Source organism: Mastigoproctus giganteus, chromosome 13 (assembly GCF_048544385.1).
Source record: "Mastigoproctus giganteus isolate SK-2022 chromosome 13, ASM4854438v1, whole genome shotgun sequence".
Taxonomy (NCBI): domain Eukaryota; kingdom Metazoa; phylum Arthropoda; class Arachnida; order Uropygi; family Thelyphonidae; genus Mastigoproctus; species Mastigoproctus giganteus.
In genome coordinates, this window is record NC_143587.1 from 152,254,074 (window position 1) to 152,281,754 (window position 27,681).

The 27,681-nt window shown below is 39.9% G+C and overlaps 1 protein-coding gene across 2 annotated transcripts in view; it reads right to left on the minus strand.

The window, feature by feature from the left end:
• The window catches only part of LOC150076526 (cysteine-rich with EGF-like domain protein 2), a 250,244-nt gene that overhangs the window by 136,199 nt on the left and 86,364 nt on the right, over positions 1-27,681 (minus strand). For both annotated transcript variants that reach the window (XM_090387978.1, XM_090387979.1), the window contains exon 5: positions 11,719-11,827. In XM_090387978.1, the coding sequence (XP_090244104.1) occupies positions 11,719-11,827 (109 nt within the window). The remainder of the gene's footprint in view (positions 1-11,718; positions 11,828-27,681) is intronic.

The window sequence follows — 27,681 nt, forward strand, 5'->3', positions numbered from 1 at the left end:
CAGGCCTAAATGGATGTCAGATGAACTAATGAGACATATAGCAGAGAAGAAAAATGCATGGGATACATATGAATTAACATGTGACACAGAAGCCTATGACAGATATAAGTTGATCTGTAACCAAGTTACAAAGGAAGTTAGGCAGGCAAAGGCAGATTACGAGAAATCTTTGGCAAGGATGCAAAGAAAAACAGCAAGGAGTTCTTTACTTATGTAAACTCTAGAAGGAAGGGGATGAATCAGATTGGTCCATTTGATATCGATGGTTCAACTGTTCATGATCCTGCTCAGGTAGCTAACAAACTAAATCAATATTTTGCAACTACATTCACACATGAGGAGTTAGTCAGGAAGGGGAATGCCATAGATGAAGTTATTATTATTATTATATGTTATTTTTAGGAGCATTAGCAACTAAGGTCATATTGCTCTGGGATATGCGGTGGTCATTCCTTGACCTTTCCGCATCCTCCATATTTGGTCATAGATGAACTAAACACTGGCAGTGAGCTAGATGATCTTGTAATAATTGAGAGTAAAGTGGAGGAGAAATTGCTGAAGATAAATACAAGAAAGGCACCTGGAGTGGATGGGATCTATCCAGTTATATTAAAAGAGGCAGCAAAGGAAGTAAGTAACCCGTTAGCCATAATTATGAGAGCTTCCATGGACTCAGGGGAGGTACCCACAGATTGGAGATGTGCAAATGTAACCCCAATTCACAAAGGAGGATCAAAGGCTGACACAAGTAATTATAGACCTGTGAGTTTAACTTCTGTTCCAGGAAAATTAATAGAAGCACTGGTTAAAGAAGCACTGCAGGATCATCTTGACAAGAATTCAGTTATAGCTCAGACACAGCATGGTTTTGTTAAGGGAAGGTCTTGCCTGACCAATTTGATTGGATACTATGATGTAGTCACAAAAGAATTGGATGCAGGGAATAACTTTGATATTATATATTTGTATCTTAGAAAGGCTTTTGATACTGTTGCACATGGAAGACTGCTGCACAAATTGGAGCAGTGTGGCATTGGTGGCAAATTGTTGCTATGGATAAAGGGATGGTTGAGTGGCAGAAGACAGAGAGTGGTAATTAATGGACACTGCTCATTGTGGGCTAATGTTATTAGTGGAGTCCCTCAGGGTTCAGTGTTGGGTCCATTGTTGTTTTCTGTATTTATAAATAATATTGATGATGGTATATCAAGCTTAATGTCCAAGTTTGCAGACAATACAAAGGTTGGCAGGGTTGTTAAGGATGCTACTGATGCTATGCTGCTGCAACAGGATCTGGAAAGGTTGAGCAGATAGGCTGAGAGGTGGCAAATGAAGTTTAACATTGACAAATGTAAAGTACTACATATGGGAAACAGCAACCCCTAGAGCAACGTATCAACTCTGTGATACTACACTGACAGTGGTAGAGAATGAAAAGGACCTGGGGGTAATTGGGCAGGCAGATATGAAGTTCTCTGAGCAGTGCAGAAGGGCTGCAAGAGTAGCTCATGGTGTCTTATCAATGATATACTGGAATTTTTCTAGCAGGGATAGGGAGGTGATTATTCCCTTGTATAAAGCAATGGTCAGGCCACACCTTGAATACTGTATACAAGTCTGGAGGTTTCTACATCAAGAAGGATGTAGAGCTGCTGGAACGAGTACAGAGAAGGGCAACAAGATTAGTGAATGGAACAAAGGGGTGCTCTTACGAAGAAAGGCTTAAGTTTTGCAAATTACAGTGTGTGGAGACTAGGCATCAGCGAGGTACTGTGATAGAGGTGTATAAAGCCTTGAATGGTTTGAGCATGCTCAATGCTGATGGGATTCTTCCTCTTGCTCAGAATAATCACCTGAGAGGGCATAAATTCAAATTGAGGAAAGACAGATGTAGGATAGACATGTGGAAATTTGCCTTTAGACAGCGGGTGGTTGGTTGGTGGAACAGACTTCCATCCCTTGTCATGGAAGTTGATAGCCTAATTAAGTTTATGGCTCAGCTGGACAGGTATTTCGAACGAACAGAGGGGTGAAGTGGAAGTGGTGTGTTTTTTTTTTTTTTTGGCTGATGCTGCATAAGCTTGTTTTCTTGCATCAAATGCCTCTACTAATGCTAATGCTAAAGAGTAGTACCCTCTCTGGTTTCCTCTCGAAAATGCTGCTGCAGAAAACAATTATGATTGGCCTACTGTTTTTTGTAATGGTTATCCAGTTTTCTCTCTGACCGCTCAATGCAGGTGATTGTAGATGGCTCTGTCTTCTAATTTCTCCACTAATGCTTGTGTTCCACAAGGTTCAGTTCTTTCTCCCCTCTTTTCCTTTTGTATATTAATGACATTCTTCCATTGACCAGAAATCCTATCTATGTGCTCTCTTCAGCAAAACTATATATATAGTTTTGCTTATGATAGCACATTGCTTTCCACCTTTCAATTTGAGAAACCTTGCCCTCCTCAAACAGCATGAACTTCTCGAATATCCACTACCAAATCCTTAAATGCTGATCTCCAGGTAATCCTCCAGTGGGGAAAAGATAACTTAGTTGATTTCAATCCTTCTAAAACTCAGTCCTGCATTATATCTCACAAAAAGGATTCTTCTGCTCCTAAGCTTATCTTCAATGTCACTCCGATTTCTAGGCAAGATACTATCTCTATTAGGGATTACCCTGACTTCTAATCTCTCTTGACATAAGCACATTACTAAAATTGCTTCCTCTGCATCTAAAAAACTGGGTTTTCTCTTTCACTCTCAGCATTACTTTTCTTCCAAACAGCTGTTCACTCTCTACAAATCACAAATCCACCCTACCATGGAATATTGTTCCCACATCTGAGGCATTGTCCCCAAAACTTCTCTCAGGCTTCTAGATTCCATTCAGTGGGCAGTTAGGTTAATTAATGACCTATCTCTAACAGAAACACACACTCTCTCTCTCTCTCTCTCTCTCTCTCTCTCTCTCTCTCTCTCTCTCTCTCTCTCTCACACAGACATTCTGTTTCTGCTGCATGCCTTTTCTATAGATACTTCCATGGGCACTGTTCTTCTGAAGTGGCTTCTATAATCCCCGATCTCTCTTACAAAGCAGTCTGAACACATGCCGCAACCAGTCAACATCCTTTTACTGTCCAACTTCAAACTCACAGAACCAACTTTTCTTCTTTCTAATTTATTCATTCAGCTTTTCCTTCATATGTATGTCCTGCAAATCATAATCTACAGAAGTTCAAATCTAATGTCAACAAATATCTTGTCAACCTCCAACCCATGCATGGTACTAAGTACTATGGGTTCTAATACCTTTCATGTTAGGGGTTTTCATTAAAAAAAAAAAAAAACACTCTGTCTTCTCCCATTCAACCATCCCTTTATCCATAGCAGCAACATTCCTTTAATGCCACAATGCTCCAATTTGTAGAGCAACCTTTTATGTGCAACAGTATCAAAAGCTGTCCTGAAATCAAAGTATATAATATCAAAATTATCTTTTGCGTCCAGTTCCTTTATAACATCATAGTTTCCAATCAGATTGGTCAGGCAAGATCTCCCCTTAACAAACATGATGTTATAAAGGAACTGGATGTTATAAAGGAACTGATTATAAAGGAATATTAGTTCACTGGAGATCAGCATTTAAGGAATTGTAGTGGATATTCAAGAAGTTGAGGCTATTCGTGCAGGGCAAGGTTTTTAAAACTGGAAGGTATAATTGCAATGTGCTATCATAAACTAAACTATGGATATGATTTCTAGTCAATAAAAGGTCATTAATATACTAGAGGAAAAGAGTGGGAGAAAGAACTAAAGAACCTTAAGGAACACCACCATTAACGGAGAAGTTAGAAGACAGAGAACAGAGCCAATTCCCATCACCCACATTGAGCAGTTAGAGAGAAAACTGGATACCCAATAACAAAAAACAGTTGGCAAACTATACGATGAAAGCTTATTTATAAGACTTTTATATCAAACAGAATAAAAGCTTTTGAAATGTCAAAAGTAACTGCTGGCATTTCAGCAAACTTTTCTACTGAATTTGTCCATAGCTGGGTAATATAAGCCAGTATATATCACCAGTGGACTGATATTGAGATAATCCATATTGGTGAACACTGATCAAATGGAAGTGTCTGGACAGTTAACGAGCTGGTAATTAATCAATTTCTGCATTACGTTATAGAGAGTAGAAGTAAGAGCTAGAAGTAAGTAAGGACAATAACTGGATGGGAGGGATTTGTAACCTTTTGTAGGAACTTGGCTGGATATGAGCAAATTCTCAAGCAGAATGGAAAACTCTTTTGGAATATGAAAGTGGAAAAACGGCAACACAGAACAGGAGTAAGTTCAGGAGCACAGGTTTTAAGAACAAGTGGAGAAATACCATCGGGACCTGAAGCTTGCTGAGCATCTAAACTGTTCAAAATTCTTCTGAAATCCTTTTGACGCACAGGATGCATTGAATGGAGTATATTGGGAATGGTGGGAGACGGTTTAGTAAGATCATCAATTTCAATCTTTGGCTGAAATGGCAATAGAACCATCATGTTAAGACAGAGGTGAAAACAGAGATGGACAAAATTGTAGCCAATGGCTTTGGCAAGAGACCAGAATGCTCAACTACCATTTGGACAAGAAGCAAGTTTTCTACTCTTAGCCTGTTTGAAATCTAGTTCGGACTGGTTAATAACTGCTTTACAATGTATCCCCAATTCACAAGGGGGGGGGGTGCAAAGCATGACATGAGTAATTATAGACCTGAGAAATTAGCAGTTAATTGAACTTCTGTTCCAGAGAAAATAACAGAGTCATTGATAAAAGAAGTATTGCAGGATTATCTAGACAAGGCTGCTTCAGACACAGCATGGGTTTGTTAAGGACAATTCTAGTCTAACCAATTTGATTGGATACTACAATGTGGTCACAAAGGTACTGGATTCAAAAAATAATTTTGATATCATACACTTAAATTTCAGGAAAACTTTTCACACTGTTGCACATAAAAGACTACTGTACAAATTGGAGCAGTGTGGCACTAAGGGCAAGTTGTTGCGATGAATAAAGGGATGGTTGAGTGGGAGAAGACATAGAATAGTAATCAATGGGCATTGCTCTTCATGGAGTAATGTCTTTAGTGGAGTCCCTCAGGTTTTGGTGTTGGGCCCATTGTTGTTTTCTATATTTATCAATGATACTGATGAAGGTATATTAGACTTAATGCCCAAGTTGATACAATGTTACAAAAGTCCACAATGATATACAGGGTGGCAGGTGGTAAATGACAATAATCACAGTATGCTACCGCAACAGGATGTAGAAAAGTTAAGCAGATGAGCTGATAAATGACAACTGAAGTTTAATAATGCAAAGTACTGCATATGGGTAGCAGTATATGATATCAAAATTATCTTTTGCATCCAGTTCCTTTATAACTGCATCAGTTTCCAATCAAATTGGTCAGGCAAGATCTCAGCTTAACAAACATGATGTAACTGAAGTATAACTGCACTCCTGTCTAGATCAACATACCAACATCCCAGAATAACATGCCAACTCTGTAATACTACACTGTGCAGTGGAAAATGAAAAATATCTCGGGGTAATTGTGCAGTCAGATATGAAATTCTCTGAGCAAATCAGATAGGCTGCCAGTACAGCTCATGAGGTTTTATCAATGATATCCAGGAATTTTGCTAGCACGGATAAGGAGGTTATTATCCCATTGTATAAGGCCATATTTTGAGTACTGCATACAGGTGAGGAGGCCTGTATGCAGTATTTTAGGAAAGATATAAGAAGGTTTCAGTTCTGCAAATTGCAGCATCTATAGTCTAGGCATCTGCAAGATGATCTGATTTAGGTGTTTAAGGCTTTGAATGGAGTGAGCAAGCTCAATGCTGATGGGATTCTCAAACTTCCATCTGTTGCAGTTGTGGAAGTTGATAGCTTAAATAAATTCAAGGAAGAACTAGACAAATTATTGGAGGGAATGAATAAGAAAATGGGAGGTGTCTTTTTTTTTTTTTTTGACTGATGATGTATAAGCTTGCTTTCTTGCATCATTTGCCATTTCTAATGCTAATTCCTAAATCTTGTGTTGAAATACCAATAAAATACCAATTTCGCTAGCAACTTTGCAGATATATATCTATTAAATATCACAGCAATAAATATTATTATTAATTGTAGTAGAAGTGGCAAATGATGCAAAAACGCAATCTTATACAGCATCAGCAACAACAACAAAAAATAACCACCACACTGCCCATTTCAAATGTTCATCCCTCGAAGAGTTCATCCAGTTCTTCCTTGAATTTCTTCAAACTGCCCACCTTCACAACACCAGATAGAAGTTTGTTCCAACAGTCGACCACAGTCTGGACAAAAGCAAATTTCAGCACATCTGACCTACAACCATCCTTTCTCAATTTTAGACTAAGCCACTATTATCAGACTACGCCCCTCATGTGCGTAGTCTGATAAAGAGGAACAATACCATCAACACTGAGCTTATTCCATTAAAGGCTTTGAACAGTTAATCAGATCTCTCAGGTGCCTAGTCCCTAGACAGTGTAATTTACAAAACTGAAACCTTTTTTTTGGTAAGAGCACCTTTTGCTCCCCTCACCAATCTTGTTGCTCTTCTCTGAACCCATTCCAACAGATCCATATCCTTCCTAAAATGAAATTTCCAGACCTACATGCAGTATAAGGTAGTAGGCATAATCACTTCTTTATCCCTGCTGGCAAAATTCCTGTATATCATTGACAAAACCCTTGAGCTGTCCTGACAGCCTGTTTGCCGTGCTCAGTAATTCTGTAGTCAGATATGCTTCATATCTGACTACAGAATTACCCCCCCCCCCAGATTTTTATCATTCTCCACTGCCCTGAGTGTGATACCACACAGTTGGTATGTTAATCTCGAAATACTGCTATCCATATGAAGTACCTTGAATTTGTCAATATTAAATTTCACTTGCCACTTCTCAGCTCATATATCTATTGTCTAGATCATATTGCAGCAGCATACCCTGATTACTGTGATTAACTAACCTGTCAACCTTCATATAATCTGTAAACTTAGACATTAAGTCTGATACACCTTCATCAATATTATTAATAAATAGAGTAAACAACAATGGGCCCAGCACTGAACCCTGGAGGAATCCACTAATAACATTAGTCCAAGAACAGCAGCACCCATTAATAACCACTCTCTGTCTTCTTCCACCGAAATATCCCTTTATCCATAGCAGCAAATTCCCCTAAATACTAAACTGCTCCAATTTGTATAGCAATTTTTATGTACAACAGTATCAGTAGCTTTTCTTAAATCTAAGTATATAATATCAAAATTATTTTTGAAATCCAGTTCATTTGTTACTGTCATAGTATTCAATTAGACTGGTCAGACAAGATCACTCCCATAACAAACTCATGCTGTGAATACAGTTTAACTGCAATCCTATCTAGATGGTCCTGCATTACTTCTTTAACAAGTGATTTCATTATTTTCCTTGAAACAGAAGCCAAGCTAATAGGCCTGTAATTACTCCTGTCTCCCTTTGTTAATTGGGGATACATCTACAGTAAATTGAAACCTCCAATGAATTCTTGGATGCTCTCATATTCATGACTAAAGGTGAATAACTCTTTTGTTGCGTTGTTTAAAAAATAACTGGAAAAGTCCTATATATTCCAGGTGGTTTTTTTTTATATTTAGCTTCGACAATTTCTCTTCTACGTTCCTTTCAGTTATTAAAAAGTCATTCAGCGCTCCCTGCCAGAATTTAACTCAATTCTGACATCCCCATCCCTAAAAATTTCTCATGTGTGAATGTATATGCTAAATACTGATTCAGATTGACAGCAACCCGAGCAGGATCATCAAGAGTTACCCTATTTGTATACAGTGTCTCAGTGGAATGAAAACCACCTCCTTCCTTCTCCTGTTTACATAAGTAAAGAGGTTTTTGCTTACTTTTCTTTGTATTATTTGCCAGAGACTTCTCGTAATCTAACTTAACTTGCCAAACTTCCTTTGTGACTTGACTGCAGACTAGTTGATATCTACTGTAGGCATCTATATCACATGTTTTGTATATTTATCAATGATACTGATGAAGGTATATCAGGCTTAATGTCGAAGTTTGCAGATGATACAAAGATTGGCAGGGTTGTTAATGACAGTAATGGCAGTGTGCTACTGCAAGAGGATCTAGATAATTTGGGCAGATGGGCTAAGAAGTGGCAACTGAAGTTTAACCTTGACAAATGCAAAGTACTGCATATGGGAAGAAGTAACCCCAGAGAAATGTACCAACTGTGTGGCCCTACGCTTAAGGTGGTAGAAAATGAAAAAGACCTGGGAGTAATTGTGCAGTCAGATATGAAGTTTTCTGAGCAATGCAGACAGGCTGCCAGGGCAGGTCATGGGGTTTTGTCAATGATATATAGGAATTTTGCTAGCAGGGAGAAGGAGGTGATTGTCCCTCTGTATAAGGCAATGGTCAGGCCATGCCTTAATTACTGCGTACAGGTCTGGAGGCCTCATTTTAGGAAGGATGTAGATTTACTTGAGCGTGTACAGAGAAGGGCAACAAGATTGGTGAGGGGAATGAAGGGATCCTCTTACCAAGAGAGGCTTAAGTTCTGCAAATTGCAGTGGCTGGAGACTAGGCACCTGCGCAGTAATCTGATTAAAGTATATAAGGCCTTGAATGGGTTCAGCACGCTGAATTCTGATGGGATCCTTCCACTTGTTCAGATTACGAACCTAAGGGGGCATAAATTCAAATTAAGAAAGGACAGATGTAGAATAGATGTGTGGAAATTTGCCTTTAGCCAGCGGGTGGTTAATTGCTGGAACAAACTTCCATCTGTCATTGTGGAAGTTGATAGTTGAATGAATTTAAGGAGGAACTGGACAAGCATTTGGAGGGAATGGTGTGATTTTTTTTTTTTTTTTTTTTGGCTGATGCTGCATAAGCTCATACACTTCCTTTCTTGCATCACATGCCACTACTACTACTACTACCTAATAATTTATATACATACCATGCATGTATTGCCAAAGGTCTCATCAGTTGAAGTTACCAAGGCAGTCTCATCTATGCCTTGGAAACTTCTATAATAACATCTCTGAATGCTTCTTATTTAGAATTTTCTGTTTGTTAACTTCATCAGCTGGTCCCACTGCATAGAATTTAAAATTATCTAAGACCACTGTAGGCCTCCCTTTACAGAAGCAAAAGCCCTTTCCCTTGCCTTTGGCAATAGTTGCATCTTTAAGTAACTCCCATACAAATACATCGCAAACACTGCCACACAGCGGGTCTTTTATCTGCAGATTTTCAATATTCTTCAAACTTATAATTTTGATATCGTATATCAAAATTATAAGTTTGAAGTATCAGTATCAAAAATCTTAACAGTATCAAAAATCTTAGAAAGACTTTTGATACTGTTGCATATTATTATTATTATTATTAGCTATAGGGTGCAAGGAAGCCTGAGGCTTATGCTGCACCAGCCAAAAAAAAAAAAAAAAAAAATTCCAAGTTACCCTGAGAGAGAAAAGTAGAAGTGAATCACCAAGAAAGAGAAGAATGATGATATCCAGCTCAGGACCCTGGGTGTGCCAAAGCCCATACTCACCAGATGTGAGCCCCTGGGGTTGTATGGAAGACTGCTGCACAAATTGGAGCAATGTGGCATTGGAGGCAAATTGCTGCTATGGATAAAGGGATGGTTGAGTGGGAGAAGACAGAGTGGTAATCAATGGACACTGCTCTTCGTGGACTAATGTTATTAGTGGAGTCCCCCAGGATTCAGTGTTGGGTCCATTGTTGTTTTCTGTATTCATTAATTATTATTATTATTATTATTATTAGCTATATGGTGCAAGGAAACCTGAGGCTTATGCTGCACCGCCAAAAAAAAAAATTTTCCCAGTTACCCTAAGAGAAAGAGAGAGAGAGAGAGAGAGAGAGAGAGAGAGAGAAAGAAAAGTAAAAGGGAATCACCAAGAAAGAGAAGAATGCTGATATCCAGCTCAGGACCCTGGGTGTGCCAAACCCATACTCACCAGATGTAAGCCCCTGGGGTTTAATGATATTGATGGTGGTATATCAGACTTAATGTCCAAGTTTGCAGACGATACGAATGTTAGCAGGGTTATTAATGACACTAATAACCGTATGCTGCTGCAATAGGATCTAGAAAAATTGAGCAGATGGGCTAAGAGGTGGCAACTGAAATTTAACATTGACAAATGTAAAGTACTGCATATGGGAAGCAGTAACCCCAGAATAATGTATCAACTGTGTGGTACTACACGACAGTGGTAGAGAGTGAAAAGGACCTGGGGGTTAATTGTACAGGCAGATATGAAGCAGTGCAGATGGTCTGCAAGAGTAGTTCATGGTGTCTTGTCAATGATATATAGGAATTTTTCTAGCAGGGATAAGGAGGTGATTACCCCTTGTATGAGGCAATGGTCAGGCCACATCTTGAGTACTGTATACAGGTCTGGAAGCCTCATTTTAAGAAGGATGTAGAGCTGTTGGAATGAGTACAGAGAAGGGCAACAAGATTAGTGAATGGAACAAAGGTTTGGCTTTATCCCATTCTACCCGAATCTATCACATTACAAAGAAAGGCTTAAGTTTTGCAAATTGCAGTGTCTGGAGGCCAGGTACCTGCGAGGTGATCTGATCAAGGTGTATAAAGCTTTGAATGGTTTGAGCATGCTCAATGCTAATGGGATTCTTCCACTTGCTCAGAAAAATCGCCTGAGAGGGCATAAATTCAAATTGAGGAAGGACAGTTGTAGGATGGATGTGGAGAAGTTTGCCTTTAGCCAGCGGATGGTTGATTGCTGGAACAAACTTCCATCTATAGTTGTAGAAGTTGATAGCTTAAATAGATTCAAGGCAGAACTAGACAAACATTTGGAGCGAGTGAATGGGTGAAATGAGAAGGTTTTTTTTTGGGGGGGGGGGGGCTGATGCTATATAAGCTTGCTTTCTTGCATCATGTGCCTTTACTAATGCTAATGCTATCAACATGAATCAATGCATTCAGTGGAAACAGTAGCTAGATTTTAATAAGTAAGTTAAGTTAGATTAATAGAAGCTTTCAGGGTAACGAACCCCTTCTTCAGCAAGTGAAAATAAATGCTTACAGAATACTAACAAAATATAGACATTAGTATTCTGTATGCATTTATTTTCATTTGCTGAAGAAGGTTGTTTGTTTGTAGGCTTTACGGCACAAGGGCAGCAACGCCATAATGCGCCTAACTAAGGTGATAGCTGAAGAAGGGGTTCGTTACCCTGAAAGCTTCTTGTATTAATCATAACTTAACTTACTTATTAATATCTAGTTACTGTTTCCACTGACTGTGCAGTATTACTCTCTTAAATCACGGAAATCTAGTACCACAGGCCCATTCTCCTTTAATACTGATCTTGATTTTGATCTCATTAAGCAATATAATGTCAAAATTAAGAAATTTTAGTTTTCCATTTTTGACAATTTCTTGCCTTCTGTCCCCTTCACAAAAAAAAAATAAAACACTAATTAGTGAAGTAAAGAAAACACGAGCCTACTGTTTTTATGTTTTTTTTCTCATTAATTAGATGGTTAAAATACAGGCAACATCCCTAAAATTGCATGAAAACCAGATTGCTTCAATATTACTACAATTTTACATACCTTTCAAAGTATCGATGCACAAATATTGATATATATCTGGAAACTGTTTTCTCTTCTTAAACCACCATTCCTCAAGAACAGATTCATGTTCTTCAGCAAGTCTTTGACACTAAATAAAAATGTTTGCTAAATCATTATCTACTAAGTGCATTAAAACTTCTGTACTATTTCAAATATTTTGCATAATATTCAATTAACATTCAACATTCTGTAATATGCATGGTACACTATATTGCCAGAAGTATCCAGATACTTTGGCATTTGAGAAAATGAACCATACTCGACCAGGAATAAGTACTAAGGCAACTACATCCACACTAGAAGCAAGCAGATCAACAAAATGCAGCAGAAATAGTCAAGGCATTGAGCTTAACAACTTTCAATGGACAGTCATCATAGGATGCTATATTAGTAATCAATCTTTTTGTGCCAGTGCAGCAAAACTGCAACACTCTTTTTGTGATCCATGAGAGGTCATGAGGATAGAGAAAGAATGTGCCATGGTGGAAAGAGTTGCACCTTGAAAGAGGAGAACTTGAATTCTGATGCCAAAATGACAGGTTAACCTTAGGAAGCATTACAAAGTTCTTCCAGTGTGGCACATGATCAACAAAATGCAGCAGAAATAGTCAAGGCATTGAGCTTAACAACTTTCAATAGACAATCATCATAGGATGCTATATTAGTAATCAATCTTTTTGTGCCAGTGCAGCAAAACTGCAACACTCTTTTTGTGATCCATGAGAGGTCATGGGATAGAGAAAGAATGTGCCATGGTGGAAAGAGTTGCACCTTGAATTCTGATGCCAAAATGAAGCATTACAAAGCATTACATAACCTTAGGAAGCATTACAAAGTTCTTCCAGTGTGGCACATGACCATAGGGTTAGGGTATCAAATCCACGGTGTCTTGTCAATGATATATAGGAATTTTTCTAGCAGGGATAAGGAGGTGATTACCCCTTGTATGAGGCAATGGTCAGGCCACATCTTGAGTACTGATACAAGTTGCAGCTCCGCTGAACGAGAAGTTTTTTAGCCATATTTAGCCACTTTATTGACCAACTGTTACATCAAATTATTTTCTATAAGTAGCTTATAGATCTAGTCAGAATTCTTAGATTATTCTGAATTGAGACAGCGACATTTGGAAGTTAATTATTACTTAAGTGGCCGTAGATTTACCGTTTGTAACTTGCCGCCATTATTATACGACACAACGTTATATCCCGAACTAGATAGCATAAGGTTCCATACCACAAGAGAACAGAGCACGTGATGAGTACCGTCAACCTGCTGGTATTAAAAGACGCACTGCAGAACAAAGGAAATACCGCTGAAGAAGAAGGCAGGAGCCTTCGAAAGCTATGGTTTTATCACTTTTAATTCAGTACATTTTAATGTGTTTTATTGTTCTTAACCCAGTATATTTTAATGTATATTTTATATGTATATTTCATATATTTTAGTTGTAAAGTTAAATATAATTTATTGTAAATACAGGCAAATATAATTTATTATAAATACACAGTTATCAAGATTCCACTTTTCGTTATTTCTACATAAGGTTGGGGAAAAACATTTAAAACTACAATATAGATAGCGTAAGCTTAGTATAGTACAGTATATAATATAATATTGTCAATTAATCAGTAAAATCTATTAATTTTGTTAAACGTCATTGTCAATTAAATTGTACTTTTAACTAAATACATATAACAACTTAGATTACAAACGTAACATAATTAATTAATACATAACTTGATACGAAAGTTATATAAATGGAACTCGTAGATAATACTCTATACTGAAAAATATATATAGCTTTATAACTGTGTTGGGATACAAGTTTAGGGTTTTAATTTTGTACTGAAATTGAAATTTTATTGAAATTAAATCGAAATCATGACTCAGACCAGAGCAGCAAAGCAAAAGGCTCAAGCTAATGGGAGTGCTGTGGCTCAGGGGAGAACTGAGGGGGACAGTTGCCCTCTGAATCACAGCCTTTTAAAATGCACTGCTTGCATGATGTTTGTGGAAAAATCGGGTACGGGACATGATATTGCCATGGAGGATGTCTTTGTGTGTGCGCAATGCAAGGAGTGTAACGAAATCAGGCGACAACTCAGCATTGTTATGCGCCTATATGAGAGCTTGAAGGACAGGGTGGATGCCCTCAAAGGATCTAAATTAAGGATCCCATAAAGCTCTCAGCTGCCCACATCAACGCAAGAGCTTGCACTTGGTCATCACACAACACAGCAGCAACCCCCAAGGAAAATGGACTGGTCCCACAGGAACTAGTAGTTGTTGGTGACTCTACTGTCAGTGAAACAGGGAACATGCTTTGTAAAAAGGTTAGGTGGAACAGGACCAGGGTATGTCTGCCAGGGACAAAGGTTGATGACGTTGTAGAGCAGATATCATCTTTTAATGGCACAAAAGGTGATATAGTTGTACACGTTGGCACTAATGATATTAAGAGAGAAGACCGGCAGGATTATTTAACAAGTACAGGTCACTGTTGAAAAAAAGCCGTGAATTAGGGTTGAATTTGAAAGTGTCTGCAATTCTGCTCAGACACGATAGGAGGGAGAGAGCCTTCTTGATCAATTCATCCCTGGAAAGATTATGCAAGGCTCAAGGGGTAGAATTTTTTCAGCCTGGACTATACTTGTTAACAGGAGAGACTGCTTCTACAGGGATGGGATACACTTAAATAGAAAAGGTGCAAGAATATTTACTGATGCTATAGAGGCAGTGTTAGGTGGGTCGGAAAACTGCTAGCTTGGGGGATACAAGGACTAATAGATTAACAGTAGCCACTGGCAGAGGTGAAAGTGATTCTTGCACTGCTTCTACTGGAATGAGCAGCAGCCTTCAGAGACTGCTGGGAGTCATTGCGGTACAAGTAAACACATGGGTTGTGTTAGGGTAGCTAAGAATAGGAACAGGTGCATGTATACTTGCGTGTACACCAATGCTAGGAGTTTGGTAAATAAATTTGATGAATTTGAGGTATTGCTCAAAACATCAAAGGCAGATACTGTTGGGATATCAGAGACATGGTGTCACACAGATATAAGGAATGCAGAACTGGAATTTGGGGAGTACAATGTGCACAGAAAGGATAGACAGGATAGGAAGGGAGGAGGGGTTATGCTATTAGTTAAGAAACAGACAAAATCCAAGGAAGTGAAGCCAGTCAACATCGTTGGACAGTGCAGTGTCGAGTCAGTTTGGTGTGACATAAGCACTGGGAGAACAAAATTGAGAGTAGGAGTGTGGTATAGCCCTAATGACTCTGATGAGTATAATAAGAACCTGTACAGGGAAATAGAGTGGGTTAGTAAATCAGAGTGTTTTATAATGGGGATTTTAATTTCCCAGAGATTGACTGGAATTTGTGGGTTGGTCACTCACACATTAGCAAGGTTTTTGTGGATTTATTGGATGATTGTTTCCTACAGCAGCATGTTCGGGAGGCAACTAGAGCGAGTAATACTCTTGATCTGATTATCAGTAGTGATTCTTCATGAATTAAGAATCGGCAGATAAAGGATCCACTAGGTGGCAGTGATCACAGTGTGGTGAAGTGGGATTTACTCAAAGAGGTAACTACCATCAGGGGTAAAGGGAACGGTTTTTGCTTTCATTAAGGCAACTACGATGGTCTGAGACAGTATTTAAATTCTATACAGTGGGACCAACTGATGATACCAACAGCAAACTCAAAATGGGAAGCATTCAAAGAAATTATCTTGGAAGCTACTAGGCTTTACATACCAACTAAGAAATATTGTTCAAGGTTCAGGCCTAAATAGATGTCAGATGAACTAATGAGACATTGGCAGAGAAGAAAAATGCATGAGATACATATTAATTAACATGTGACACAGAAGACTATGATAGATATAAGCTGATCTGTAACCAAGTTACAAAGGAGGTTAGGCAGGCGAAGGCAGATTACAAGAAATCTTTGGCAAAAGATGCAAAGAGTTCTTTACTTATATAAACTCTAGAAGGAAGGGGATGATTCAGATTGGTCCACTTGATGTTGATGGTTCAACTGTTCATGATCCTGCTCAGGTAGCTAACAACTAAATGAATATTTTGCATCGACATTCACACATTAGGAGTTATTCAGCAAGGGGAATGCCAGAGGTGTATTCAACTCTGGCAGTAAGCTATATAACCTTGTAATAACTGAGAGTAAAGTGGAGGAGAAATTGTTGAAGATAAACACAAGAAAGGCATCTGGGGTGGATGGGATCTATCCAGTAGGCAGAAAAGGAATTAAACAAACCCTTAGGCATAATTATGAGAGTTTCCTTGGACTCAGGGGAGGTACCCATTGACTGGAGATGAGCAAATGTGACCCCAATTCACAAAGGAGGATCAAAGGCTGACACAAGTAATTATAGACCTGAGTTTAACTTCTGTTCCAAGAAAATGAATGGAGGCACTGGGTAAAGAAGCACTGCAGGATCATCTAGACAAGAATTCGGTTATAGCTCAGATGTTGTTTGGTTTCTAGGAGCATTAGCAACTAAGGCCATATTGCTCTGGGCTTTGCGGTGGTCATTCCCTGACCTTTCCGCATCCTCCGTATTTGGTGGTGACGGGCTCAAACCCCGGTCTAATTAAGAAGCGTGTACTACGCACTGCTGCTCCTTCCCACCTGGCTACGGAGGCACCTATAACTCAGACACAGGATGGTTTTGTTAAGGGAAAGTCTTGCCTGACCAATTTGATTGGATACTATGATGCAGTCACAAAAGAACTGGATGCAGGGAATAACTTTGATATTATATATTTGGATCTTAGAAAGGCTTTTGATACTGTTGCACCTGGAAGACTGCTGCACAAATTGGAAAATTGTGGCATTGGTGGCAAATTGTTGCTAGAGATAAAGGGATTGTTGAGTGGCAGAAGACAGAGAGTGGTAATTAATGGACACTGCTCATCGTGGACTAATGTTATTAGTGGAGTCCCTCAGGGTTCAGTGTTGGGTCCATTGTTGTTTTCTGTATTTATAAATAATATTGATGATGGTATATCAAGCTTAATGTCCAAGTTTGCAGACGATGTTAAGACGATGTTAATGTCTAAGTTTGCAGACAATGTTGGCAGGGTTGTTAAGGACGCTACTGACACTATGCTGCTGCAACAGGATCTGGAAAGGTTGAGCAGATGGGCTGAGAGGTGGCAAATGAAGTTTAACATTGACAAAAGTAAAGTACTACATATGGGAAACAGCAACCCCAGAGCAACGTATGAACTCTGTGGTACTACACTGACAGTGGTAGAGAATGAAAAGGACCTGGGGGGTAATTGTGCAGGCAGATATGAAGTTCTCTGAGCAGTGCAGACGGGCTGCAAGAGTAGCTCATTGTGTCTTGTCAATGCTATACAGGAATTTTTCTAGCAGGAATAAGGAGGTGACTATTCCCTTGTATAAGGCAATGGTCAGGCCACACCTTGAGTACTGTATACAGGTCTGGAGGCCTCATTTCAAGAAGGATGTAGAGCTGCTGGAATGAGTACAGAGAAGAGCACAAGATTAGTGAATGGAACAAAGGGTTGCTCTTACGAAGAAAGGCTTAAGTTTTGCAAATTACAGTGTCTGGAAACTAGGCACCAGCGAGGTGATCTGATAGAGATGTATAAAACCTTGAATCCTTGAGGTGATCTGATAGAGGTGTATAAAACCTTGAATCCCATCGGCATTGAGCATGCTCAATGCCGATGGGATTCTTCCTCTTGCTCAGAATAATCACCTGAGAGAAGGCATAAATTCAGATTGAGGAAAGACAGATGTAGGATAGATGTGCAGAAATTTGCCTTTAGCCAGCGGGTAGTTGGTTGGTGGAATAGACTTCCATCCCTTGTTGTGGAAGTTGATAGCCTAAATAAATTTAAGGCTCAGCTGGACAGGTATTTCGAACGAACGGAGGGGTGAAATGGAAGTGTGTTTTTTTTTTTGCTGATGCTGCATAAGCTTGCTTTCTTGCATCATATGCCTCTACTAATGCTAATATGCTATACTGAAAGCACATAGTCATGTAGTAGCAGTCATGCCAGAGATTTAAAAGTGTGTGGGTCTTGGATCGTTTAGTGTTATGTACCATTGTTCTTCTGGTCGTTTAGCCGCTGGACCCCTGTTGGGGCCCAACATTGCCCCACTTACGCCCCGTGGAGGCAGACCAGGAACCCAGTAGCTTATACATATACTCTGCCAGGTCCTGCCACCTAATTTCCTGAGATTTCAGTGGCTAGGACCTAAAAAAAAAAAAAAAGTCCACTAGGTTGGAGGCCGAAAGTCAATGGGTGAGGTTCAATTTGCACATTTAAATTTTGATGTGTAGGGCATACGCTACTGTATAGGCAGGGTGGGGGAGGGAGACCGAAGGCTGGAGGGAGGAAAGTCAGAAGAATGGGTGCAATAGAGAAGATGCTTCTAGTTAGTGACAGTGGGGCAGGCCCATGCTCCACCAGAAAGAAAAGAGGGCAGCAAGAGGGAGGGGGCAGGAGCCTGGCTCCTCGCCCCCTGCCAGGAATAAAGATACCCAGCAAGGGAGCAGGGCACTAATTGCCAAATAGTGCATAGGCAGCAAGGCTGCAGCTGGTCGAATCTGATGCGTTTCCTTTAAGTCCGGTGACATCAGTATCATGGCCGGGCCAAAGGTAGGACAATGTCCTGTCCAGAAGGTCAGTCTGATCCCTTTCCACAGGTCAGTCCCAGATAGTGGTCACTATGATGGATCTCCAATGATGCATGTGCAGCAGAGCTGATATCTGAGTCAGAGTCTGCTGTAGGAATCCAGTAGTTTGGTCAAGTTCAGTAAAGTTTTCCTTTTTAGGAGTTCAGGGTTCCTTCCGAGTTGTAGGCTTGTTAGGGATTCTGTCTTTCTTTTCAGAGAGTATCCCATCCAGGTTGTTGATTGGGTAAAGTTTGGTTTTCTTTGCCGGTTTTGGGGTTCAACCTGGGTTGTAGGCATTGTCCAGAGGCTGCAATCATTCTTCGAAGAATGTACCATTCTGGTTAATGGTCATTTTCTGTTAGAGGAAGTGGCATGGAGAATGCAACTGGTTCCAGTCACTTGCAAGTTTGTCAGCGTGTATCAAGTTCCTCTTCTCGCAAAGAGGTCCTGGGCATATTTTGTGAAGATTTTGTATTCATCGTGTGAGTCCAAAAGTGATGCTCCTGGTCCTGTGGGATGTATGTCAATCTCGTGTAGAATAATCCCCACAGATCTTCGTACCTTGGACACTGATACATAAGATGTGACCAGCTCTCAACATCTCCACAGGTGCAGCGTGGTGAGTTTGTCATTGAAGGGCACATGGCCCGTTAGTAGAAAGGTGAGTGCCCATCCCGGCTGAAGCCAAGCCAGTGATTTTGGATAGACCTTGTCGACGTATGGTAAAAATTTCCTTGTGACCTCCCCCTTGGTTGAGGCCATCCACCTGTTCTGCCATTCTTGTTGGAGGTGTTTTTGTAGTTGCAGTTTTTCCATGCTTTTTCCGTTTGTCAGTTCGATTGTATATCCTTGGAATGTGATAGGGATCCCTATTCAGTAGTAGTAGATTAGGCCGCATCGGACTGCCTCCAGGTCCAATGGGAGGACACCGACCAGCACCTGGAGGGCCTCTGTGCTGACTGTGTTGCAGGCTCGAGTCACTGTAAGATTGACTGATAGGTTGATTCTAGTGTTCTTCTATTGACGACCATAGTGGTCTTGTGATACCAAATAGCGGCTGTGTAGGTGATCATTGGAATAAAAGTGGTCTTGTAATACAACGTCAGGATGTGTTTTTTGAAGCCCCAGTAGTGGCGCGTGATCCTTGCAACCATGGCAGAGTATTTCCTTATTTTGTTCCTGATTTGTTTGAGGTGGGGCTGGAATGAAAGCTTTGTGTCAAAAACGACACCAAAGTATGTCATTTCAGTGTCAAAGTTGATTGTGGTGCCCTTTATTTTTATTTGGGGTGGCCTTCTGACATTGAGGATTCCTTTCAGTAGGATTGATTTGGTTTTTTTCTGTTGATATTTGGAGAAAGTTGTCCTCTGCCCACTTCTGTAGGATTTTTAGGGCATTGTTTGCTTGGTCCTCCAGCTGAGCTCTTGAGTCTGCAGTCACTCTAAGGATTAAATCATCAGCGAAGGCCTGTGAATGCACTTCCCCAAGATTAACGTGCAGGAACTCATTGAAGACTATGTTCTGGAGTAGGGGGCCTAGGATGGACCCCTGCGACATCCTCAGTGTCCTGTTCTGGTGATTCGGTGGTATGGTGTCACTACTTCTATATCTCATTGGGAGAGGTAAGTTTTAATGCTGTTGTATAAGTTGGCTGGGATTTTCGCTTGTCGGAGTCTGCCCAGGACGCTCAGCCACCAAAGGGAGTCGAACGCCCCGGCAAAGTCCACTGCTATGGCTAAGAAGTATTTTTTCTGACATTCCTCAACAGCAACCAGAAGGTTCCTCGTGGCATCCACAGTTGATAGTCCATGCCTAAAGCTAAACTGATTGGGTGATTCCAGGTTGGCAGCAGAGTAGTAGTGTTGAATCCGCTTGTGTAGTAGTCGCTCCAGTAGTTTGCTCATGACTGTGAGGAGGGCGATAGGCTGGTACGAGTTCGGTAGTTGTGGGTCCTTGCTGCGGTTCTTGAGAATCAGTTTCACAGTCGCCATTTTCCATTTTTTTGGGGAAGTATCCCTCTGACAAGCATTGATTGTACAGCTTTAGTAGTAGGTTTGGAGCCAACTGGACAACTCGCTGAATAATCTCCGGCTCTAGTAGATCTTTGCCCAGGCATTTTTTGGACCGGATTTGTGCTGCTGCTTCTTGTAGTTCCTCTAATGTGAATGGTTACTCCACAGCTTCTCTCGTACTTTTCATTTTGCTTGCATAGGGTTTACTGCTTTTTTTGTGATTGGGGTAACCACCTCCTTGAAGATGTTGTCCAAAATATTGTTAATGGACTGCTCCCACATAGTTATTATTATTACTGGCTATATGGTGCAAGGAAGCCTGAGGCTTATGCTGCACCAGCCAAAAAAAAATTCCCGAGTTACCCTGAGAGGTAGAATGAGAGTCAAAAGGGAACCACCAAGAAAGAGAAGAATGATGATATCCAGCTCAGGACCCTGGGTGTGCCAAGCCCATACTCATCACATGTGAGCCCCTGGGGTTGGTTTTGTAAGTAGTCCTTGTGGGGTTCTGGTGGTTGTAAGAACTTTGCCCCTAGGGAGTTTTGTTGGTGTAGTTATCTTGTATACCACCCCCCAGGGGTTCTCATTTCCCATTGTTGTCACCAGGCACTCCCAGGTTTATCTGTTTTTTATCTGTGTATTGATTCCTGGCTTCTCTATACCTTTGTCTCAAGACTTCAACCTCATTCTTAGGTGAGGTCCTGCGTGCCCGCTGGAAATCCTTTCATCGTTTTGTAACTTCCTTTCGGAGTGTCTGGATCTCCTGATTCCACCAGGACACCGCGCCAGGGATGGTATTTTTCTTCCTAATTGCCATCTGAGCTACACTGTCAATGAGTTCTGTAACTGTTCTTTGGTGGTGATCTGGGTCTAATTCAATCTCCTGTTCCTGTGGGCCACCAGATGTAGCTGCTTCCAATTGTTGCACAAAGAGGTCCCAGTTTGCTTAAGCAATCGCGAATCTATATTGCAACTGTCTGATGATTGGTACTGTTGTCAGCATTCTTGTAATCCTGTAGGTGATTACCCAGTGGAGTCCACACGTTTTCCACCTTCCAGCCAGGACAGTGCACAGCCATGTTCGTTGTGGCAAGGGAAATGTCGATAGTTGCCTCCCAGAGTGTGTTGCAGAACATCGGGAGGTGGTGAGGCTTGTTTAACATGGTGAATCTCAATCCGGCTAGGAAGTCTTCCAGGAGTTGTCTATTATGGGTTCCCCTCCTGTCCTGCGTTGTGCTATGCCACATGAGTGAACGACAGTTGATGTCCGCTCCAACTAGGATTTTTTGGTTTGGGAGTGCATCCAGCACATGCTGAAAGTAGTTATTTGTATATGTTATTTCCTGGCCTGGCCTGCAGTACAGGGAAACCACAAAGAAGGTGCCAATAGGAGATATTATGTGGGCACAAGCTGCCCAGGGAGTGCAGAGTTGAGTCACTTTAGTAGCCGTTAGATGATTTTGGAGCAGTAATGCTGCCCGAGGGGTATCTTCATCCGCTTGTATGAGCTTGTAGGCCAGCGGTTATCCCCTGACAATTTTCGCATGTGCATATTGAAGTAATTGTGATGTCATTAAAGATGGACACCTCCTCTAGTAAAACCTATGACCGCTTTTAAGCGGATACTTTCTCTCTCCTAATTCTCTAGCAGGGCACTTATTAGAGAATTTGGGAATACTCCATCTGCTTGCTGTTCACCAGTGTGATTTCTCGGTATGTGGGACAGGTGGTCAGATAAGTTTTACGAGTACCATTCAGTTGTAGAATGGTAATCCTTTTAGCTCTCTTAATTCGTGCTTAGCAGCAGCACTAATTTCCTAAATTGCCTGAAGGCCAGACGTGCAAACAGTCGGGAGGTGGCCCTTAAATCTCTCTTAATCCATTCATTATATGAAAATTTTCTTCATTCAATGGAAACTCTATATTTTAAATGCAATTACCAAGGGGGATTCAAGAAAAATTAGCTATAAAGGAGTTCGTTAAACAGGTCAGATTGACTAATTTAAAATTCTAAAAATGATTATAAAGTTTTAAATAGCAAATATCTTAACAATAGACAGCAAATTTGGTTAAATAACTATAAGCTTATTTTGCATAATAGAAATGTGAAAATATTTTACTGAATATCACCAATTTCGAAATGTACTGCATCCAAATGTCACACGTCATTGTAAATAAAGGTGCCTGTACGCCGAACAGTTGCATACCGTCCCAAAAAAAGCACTGACTGTTCTTATCGCTGTGGTATATTTGTATAATTGTAGATAGTGAAAACCTAACAGTACAATAAAAAAGAAAAGATATTTTGTATTTGGGGGTAGAGAGAAAGTAGAAATGTGATACTGAATGTTAAATGTAAAGCATATCTTATTAATTAACGGTGCGGCACCTGCGGAAAGAGCCCCTAGTTCCTGCCCCAATTTTGGTAATGTAAAGGGTAAATTCCTGTTTGATTTTACTGCAAGGGACTTTTCAGAATAAAACACCTACTGTTACTGTCTTCCCACCACTTGACATTATTTCCAGATAGAATATTGACAAGTACTTTCCATCCAATTGAAGCTGTAAACATTCTCCACTACCCACACTGTAATGGATTACTTTCTGTGCAATAAAGATTTACTATTGTTCTATGGCGTAGCCAAGGTAGAGTAAGCAGACACGTTGTACTCTCCTGATACCAAAATCTGGTATTGGTGCTCATTTTTAGAAAAGTAATACTGCAATATACATTGTATAACTTCTAAAATATTAACTTTTAAAAACTTTTTATTTTTTTTACTTTTTTAATAAAATTGTTCAGGGCTAGCTGTTCCTGTCAAAGGTTGAGATGGTACTTTCGTAAAGTAGGAAAACAATGAACTTTGCCTCATGAATTTCAGTCTCCTTTCCCTTTGAATTTCTTTAGAGCATACAATATCATCTAGAAATCTTGGATTCACTTTAGAACTTCTTTCGAAATTTGGATCAATTCTCTCAAAAAGCTGCCACCATCATCATCATCATCATCCATTTTCAATCCACTGCAGGATGAAGGCCACTCCAGCAACTTTCCAGTTCCTTCTGTTTTGAGCACTGCCCATCCATTTACTACCCACAAACTCATGAATTTCATCTATCCATCTCAGTCTTTGTCTTCCAGGTTTTCTTCTAGCTCCTCTTGGATACAATTCTGTTATTTTCTTAGTCCATCTGTCATCATGTCTTCGAGCTATGTGTCCTGCCCAAGACCATTTTAGTTCTTTAGTTTTGATAAGAATGTCCTTTACTTGAGTTTGCTGCGCAATCCATGTTTCTCTTCTTATCTAACAGTGTGACTCCCAATATAATTCATTTCATTCTTTGCTGTGTAGTTCTCAGCTTCACTTCCATTCTTTTGGTGAGTGCCAAGTTTCACTTCCATAAGTCATGGTGGGGAGTATACATTGGTTCATTATTTTACATTTCAGACAAACTGGGATATTGCTCTTCAGTATGGATCGCCTGATTCCACCAGGACACCGTGCAAGGGATGGTATGCTATCCATCCAAAATTCATTCTTCTCTCTACTTCCAGCCATTTCTCATTATTACAGCTAATAACTTGTCCCGGATAAGTATATGACTCCACCTTTTCAATTACTGCTCCTTCAATCATTATTTCTCTTTCTGTGGCATACTTGTTCATCATTACTTTTGTTTTAGCCATATTCATCTTTAGTCCAAAATCCTTACTAACTGTGCATAACTGATTAAGATTTTCCTCTAAATCTTTGGGATCATGGCTTATGACCACAATGTCATCTGCAAATCGTAAATGGTTTAGGTACTCTCCATTCACATTGACTCCTTTCTGTGACCTGTCTAATCTTCTGAAAGCTGCCTCAAGGGCAGCAGTAAACAGCTTCGGAGATATTGTGTCTCCTTGTCGAATTCCTTTCTCGATTTTAAATTTCCTACTGTCTTTGTCTAGTCTAATAAAGGAGGTAGCATTCTCATATATTTTCTTAAAAATCATAATATGTGGGGTATCTATGCCTTGTCTTTCCAATGCCCGAAACATTGCCTTATGCTGTATGGAGTCAAATGCTTTTTCATGATCCACAAATGCCATGCATAATGCTGTTTATTATTCATTCGCTTTCTCCATTAGCTGTGATATTACATGAAGGTGATCCATAGTTGAGAATCCTGTCCTGAAGCCAGCTTGCTCTTTCGGTCGATTCTCATCAAGTATTCTTTCTAATCTGTTAGTAATGACCCTTGTGAACAACTTGTAGATATAGGATAACAAGTTAATTGGTCTATAATTTCCAATTTCTGATTTATCTTCTTTCTTATGCAGCAAAACTATGATTGCATTATCCCACTGCTTAGGCGTCACAGCTTTTCTAATGCACTTTGTGAAGAGCCTTGCCAGTTTTTGTGTTATGTCTCTTCCTCCCAATTTTAACAACTCTACAGCAACTTCATCTTCCCCCGGGGGCTTTCCGATTCTTAATTTTCTTCAATCCACGTTCTACCTCATCAGGAAGAATATTGGGTATGTTGTATGTGTTGCTAATTTGCAATCCATCTTCCCTACAGCTGGCATCGTTTCCTCGCTCCTTGTATAATTCTCTATAGTAGTCTTCTGCTATTTGAGAATATGCCTTCTCTGCTGTTTATAAGTACACTATTGCTATTCTTCAGTTTCAGTATCATTTGTCTTTCTGTATTGCTGCTGATTTAAATCCTTTGTTTTCCCTTAATGCTGTTCTACTTTTCTTGTGTTACATCTTCTTATGTCCTCACTGAGTCTGTTTCTAATGGCTTTGTATAACTCAGTATACTCAATTTTCTCCTTGTCAGTGTTTATCTTGCTCTTCATTTTTCACCTTCGGTTCATAAGTGTTTCTTGAATAATTTTTTCTTTTTTGGATTTCTTTTTCCTTATAGGTTTCTTGGGCTTTATCACTTTCAGAAAGTTGTAACATTCCTCGTCGATACCTTGGTCCTGAGCAGTCTGCAGAAGCTCAAACTTGTTCTTAAGTTCCAGCACATACTGCTTTTTTTCCTCTTCTGTTATCTCAAAGACCTTTGAGATAACAGAAGAGGAGAAATTATTATTTACTCGAGTCAGTTTTTTCCTTTCCTTTCCTACATCTATATCAAGTGTACATCTTACCATTCTGTGATCACTTCCAACATTTACCTTATTCAGGACGGTAACATCATTCACAATATATCTTCTGTTAGTGAGGATCAAGTCGATTTCATTAGTTGTTAATCCATTTGGACTCTTCCATGTCCACTTTCTGTTCACCCTTTTCTTGAAAAAAGTGTTCATTACTGACAATCCTTGAGATTCTGCAAATTCCACAAGTCTTCCGCCTCTTTCATTTCTTTCACCAATTCCAAAATTTCCTATAGTTTCCCTTTCTGCGTTGTTTTGTCTTTTTCGACCTTAGCATTGAAGTCCCCCATAATTATAGTGTAGTGGGTTTTCTGCTCATCTAGAAGGCTCTCAATTTCAATATACATTTCTTCAACCTCTTCATCATCATGGCTTGATGTTGGTGCATAAATCATTATAACCTTTAGCTTGTACCTCTTAGAAATCTTGAGTATTAGTCTTGACACCTTTGGTGATGTACTTTTGAATTTCAAAGTGTTGTTTTTTAAATCTTTATGGACCAGAAACCCAACTCCACCTTCACTCCTTTCACTGTTTCCATTGGTGTACAGCAGATTTCCACTTGATAAACTTATAAGTGATTCATTTCTTCTTCTTGTTTCAGCCAAACCGATGATATTCCAATTCACATTTTCTAATTCCTTTTCCAGCTCTAATATCCTGTCTTCACCGATGAGTGATCTTACGTTGTAACAGACCAAGTTCAGTTTCCGTGCATAGCAGCCTAGTCGTACCCAGAGATTCTTAGCACCCTCTGCTTCCACTCTGATTCTCTCGCTGCCGTAAGAGGGGGAGTGAAAGCCGCTGGGGACTGAGGGCCATTTGTTTTGTCGTGCTGTCATATGCTGGAGGGTTTCGTCTTTTCCTCTTCATGCTGACCAGTCATCTTGAAGAGAACCACTCTACACGTTCATTTCCACCTAAGTGATGTAACAGGGCTTACCATCGAGAAGGTTTGCATGAGTGGATTTTAGAGAGGCAGGCCAACCGGACTTGTCCTAAATCTTCTGTAATAGAAAGATATTGGATCTATCAGTGTTTTAGACTGAGAGTCTGATAACACACAGGATACCTATTCCCCTCTAAGCCCCATATCCATAAGCTGCCATATCCGTTTCTACTAGGGATAGCACGAATATCATCAGGATGGGACTCCTCTTCGTGAAACATCCTTCTTTGCTCTTCAATCAGAAGAAGAAGATCTTAGTCCGTTAGGGTCTCATCATGATAGACAAGCAATTCTGCCATAACTTCAGGCTCGACTTCCAATTCTAATTCCCTTGCCATTTCCACAACATTTGTATTGACTTCCTTCACTGAATTCTCAAAGCCTTCAAAAATCATCCATAAGTGTGGCTTCTTCCAAGCACCTTTCAAGGTTGTTTCTTTAACTTCCTCCCATGCATCACTAATAGTTTTTATATCATCCAAAATCGTGAAGCATTTCCAAAATGCTTTTAATTTTTGTTTATGCCCAGCTACTGTATCATTGATTAATGCATTTATAGCTACAGCAATGCTGCAATGACACCTTGGTCCATAGGCTGCATCAATGAAGTTGTATTTGCAGGTAGAAAAATAACATTTATCTCCTTGTACAAACCAATTAGAGCTCTAGAATGGCCAGGGGCATTGTCTGCAAGAAGTAAAATCTTCTTAAAAGAATTTTATTTTCCTTGCAATAAGTCCTTGAGGTTGTCACAGACATTCTCTCAGATATGCCAGACAAGCTGTACTTGCTACCTAGCAGTCTAAAATGCTGATGGAACTGATATTCGGGTAACATTCAAGTCAAGTGGACCCAATTTCGGCGAAGTCCGGTCGGTCTGTGACAGCCAAATCCTCTGCTTGCACCTTCACAATGGTGGGACTGTTAGTAATCCTGAGTATAACCTCTATGCACAAGCACACTGTGGGTGACTACTCAGGTGTGAACCAAAGTAGCAGTAGTAGTAGTGGCATGTGATGCAAGAAAGCAAGTTTATGAGCTTATGCAGCATCAGCCAAAAAAAAAAAAAAAACACACCATTCCCTCCAAATGCCTGTCCAGTTCCTCCTTAAATTTATTCAACCTATCAACTTCCACAACGAC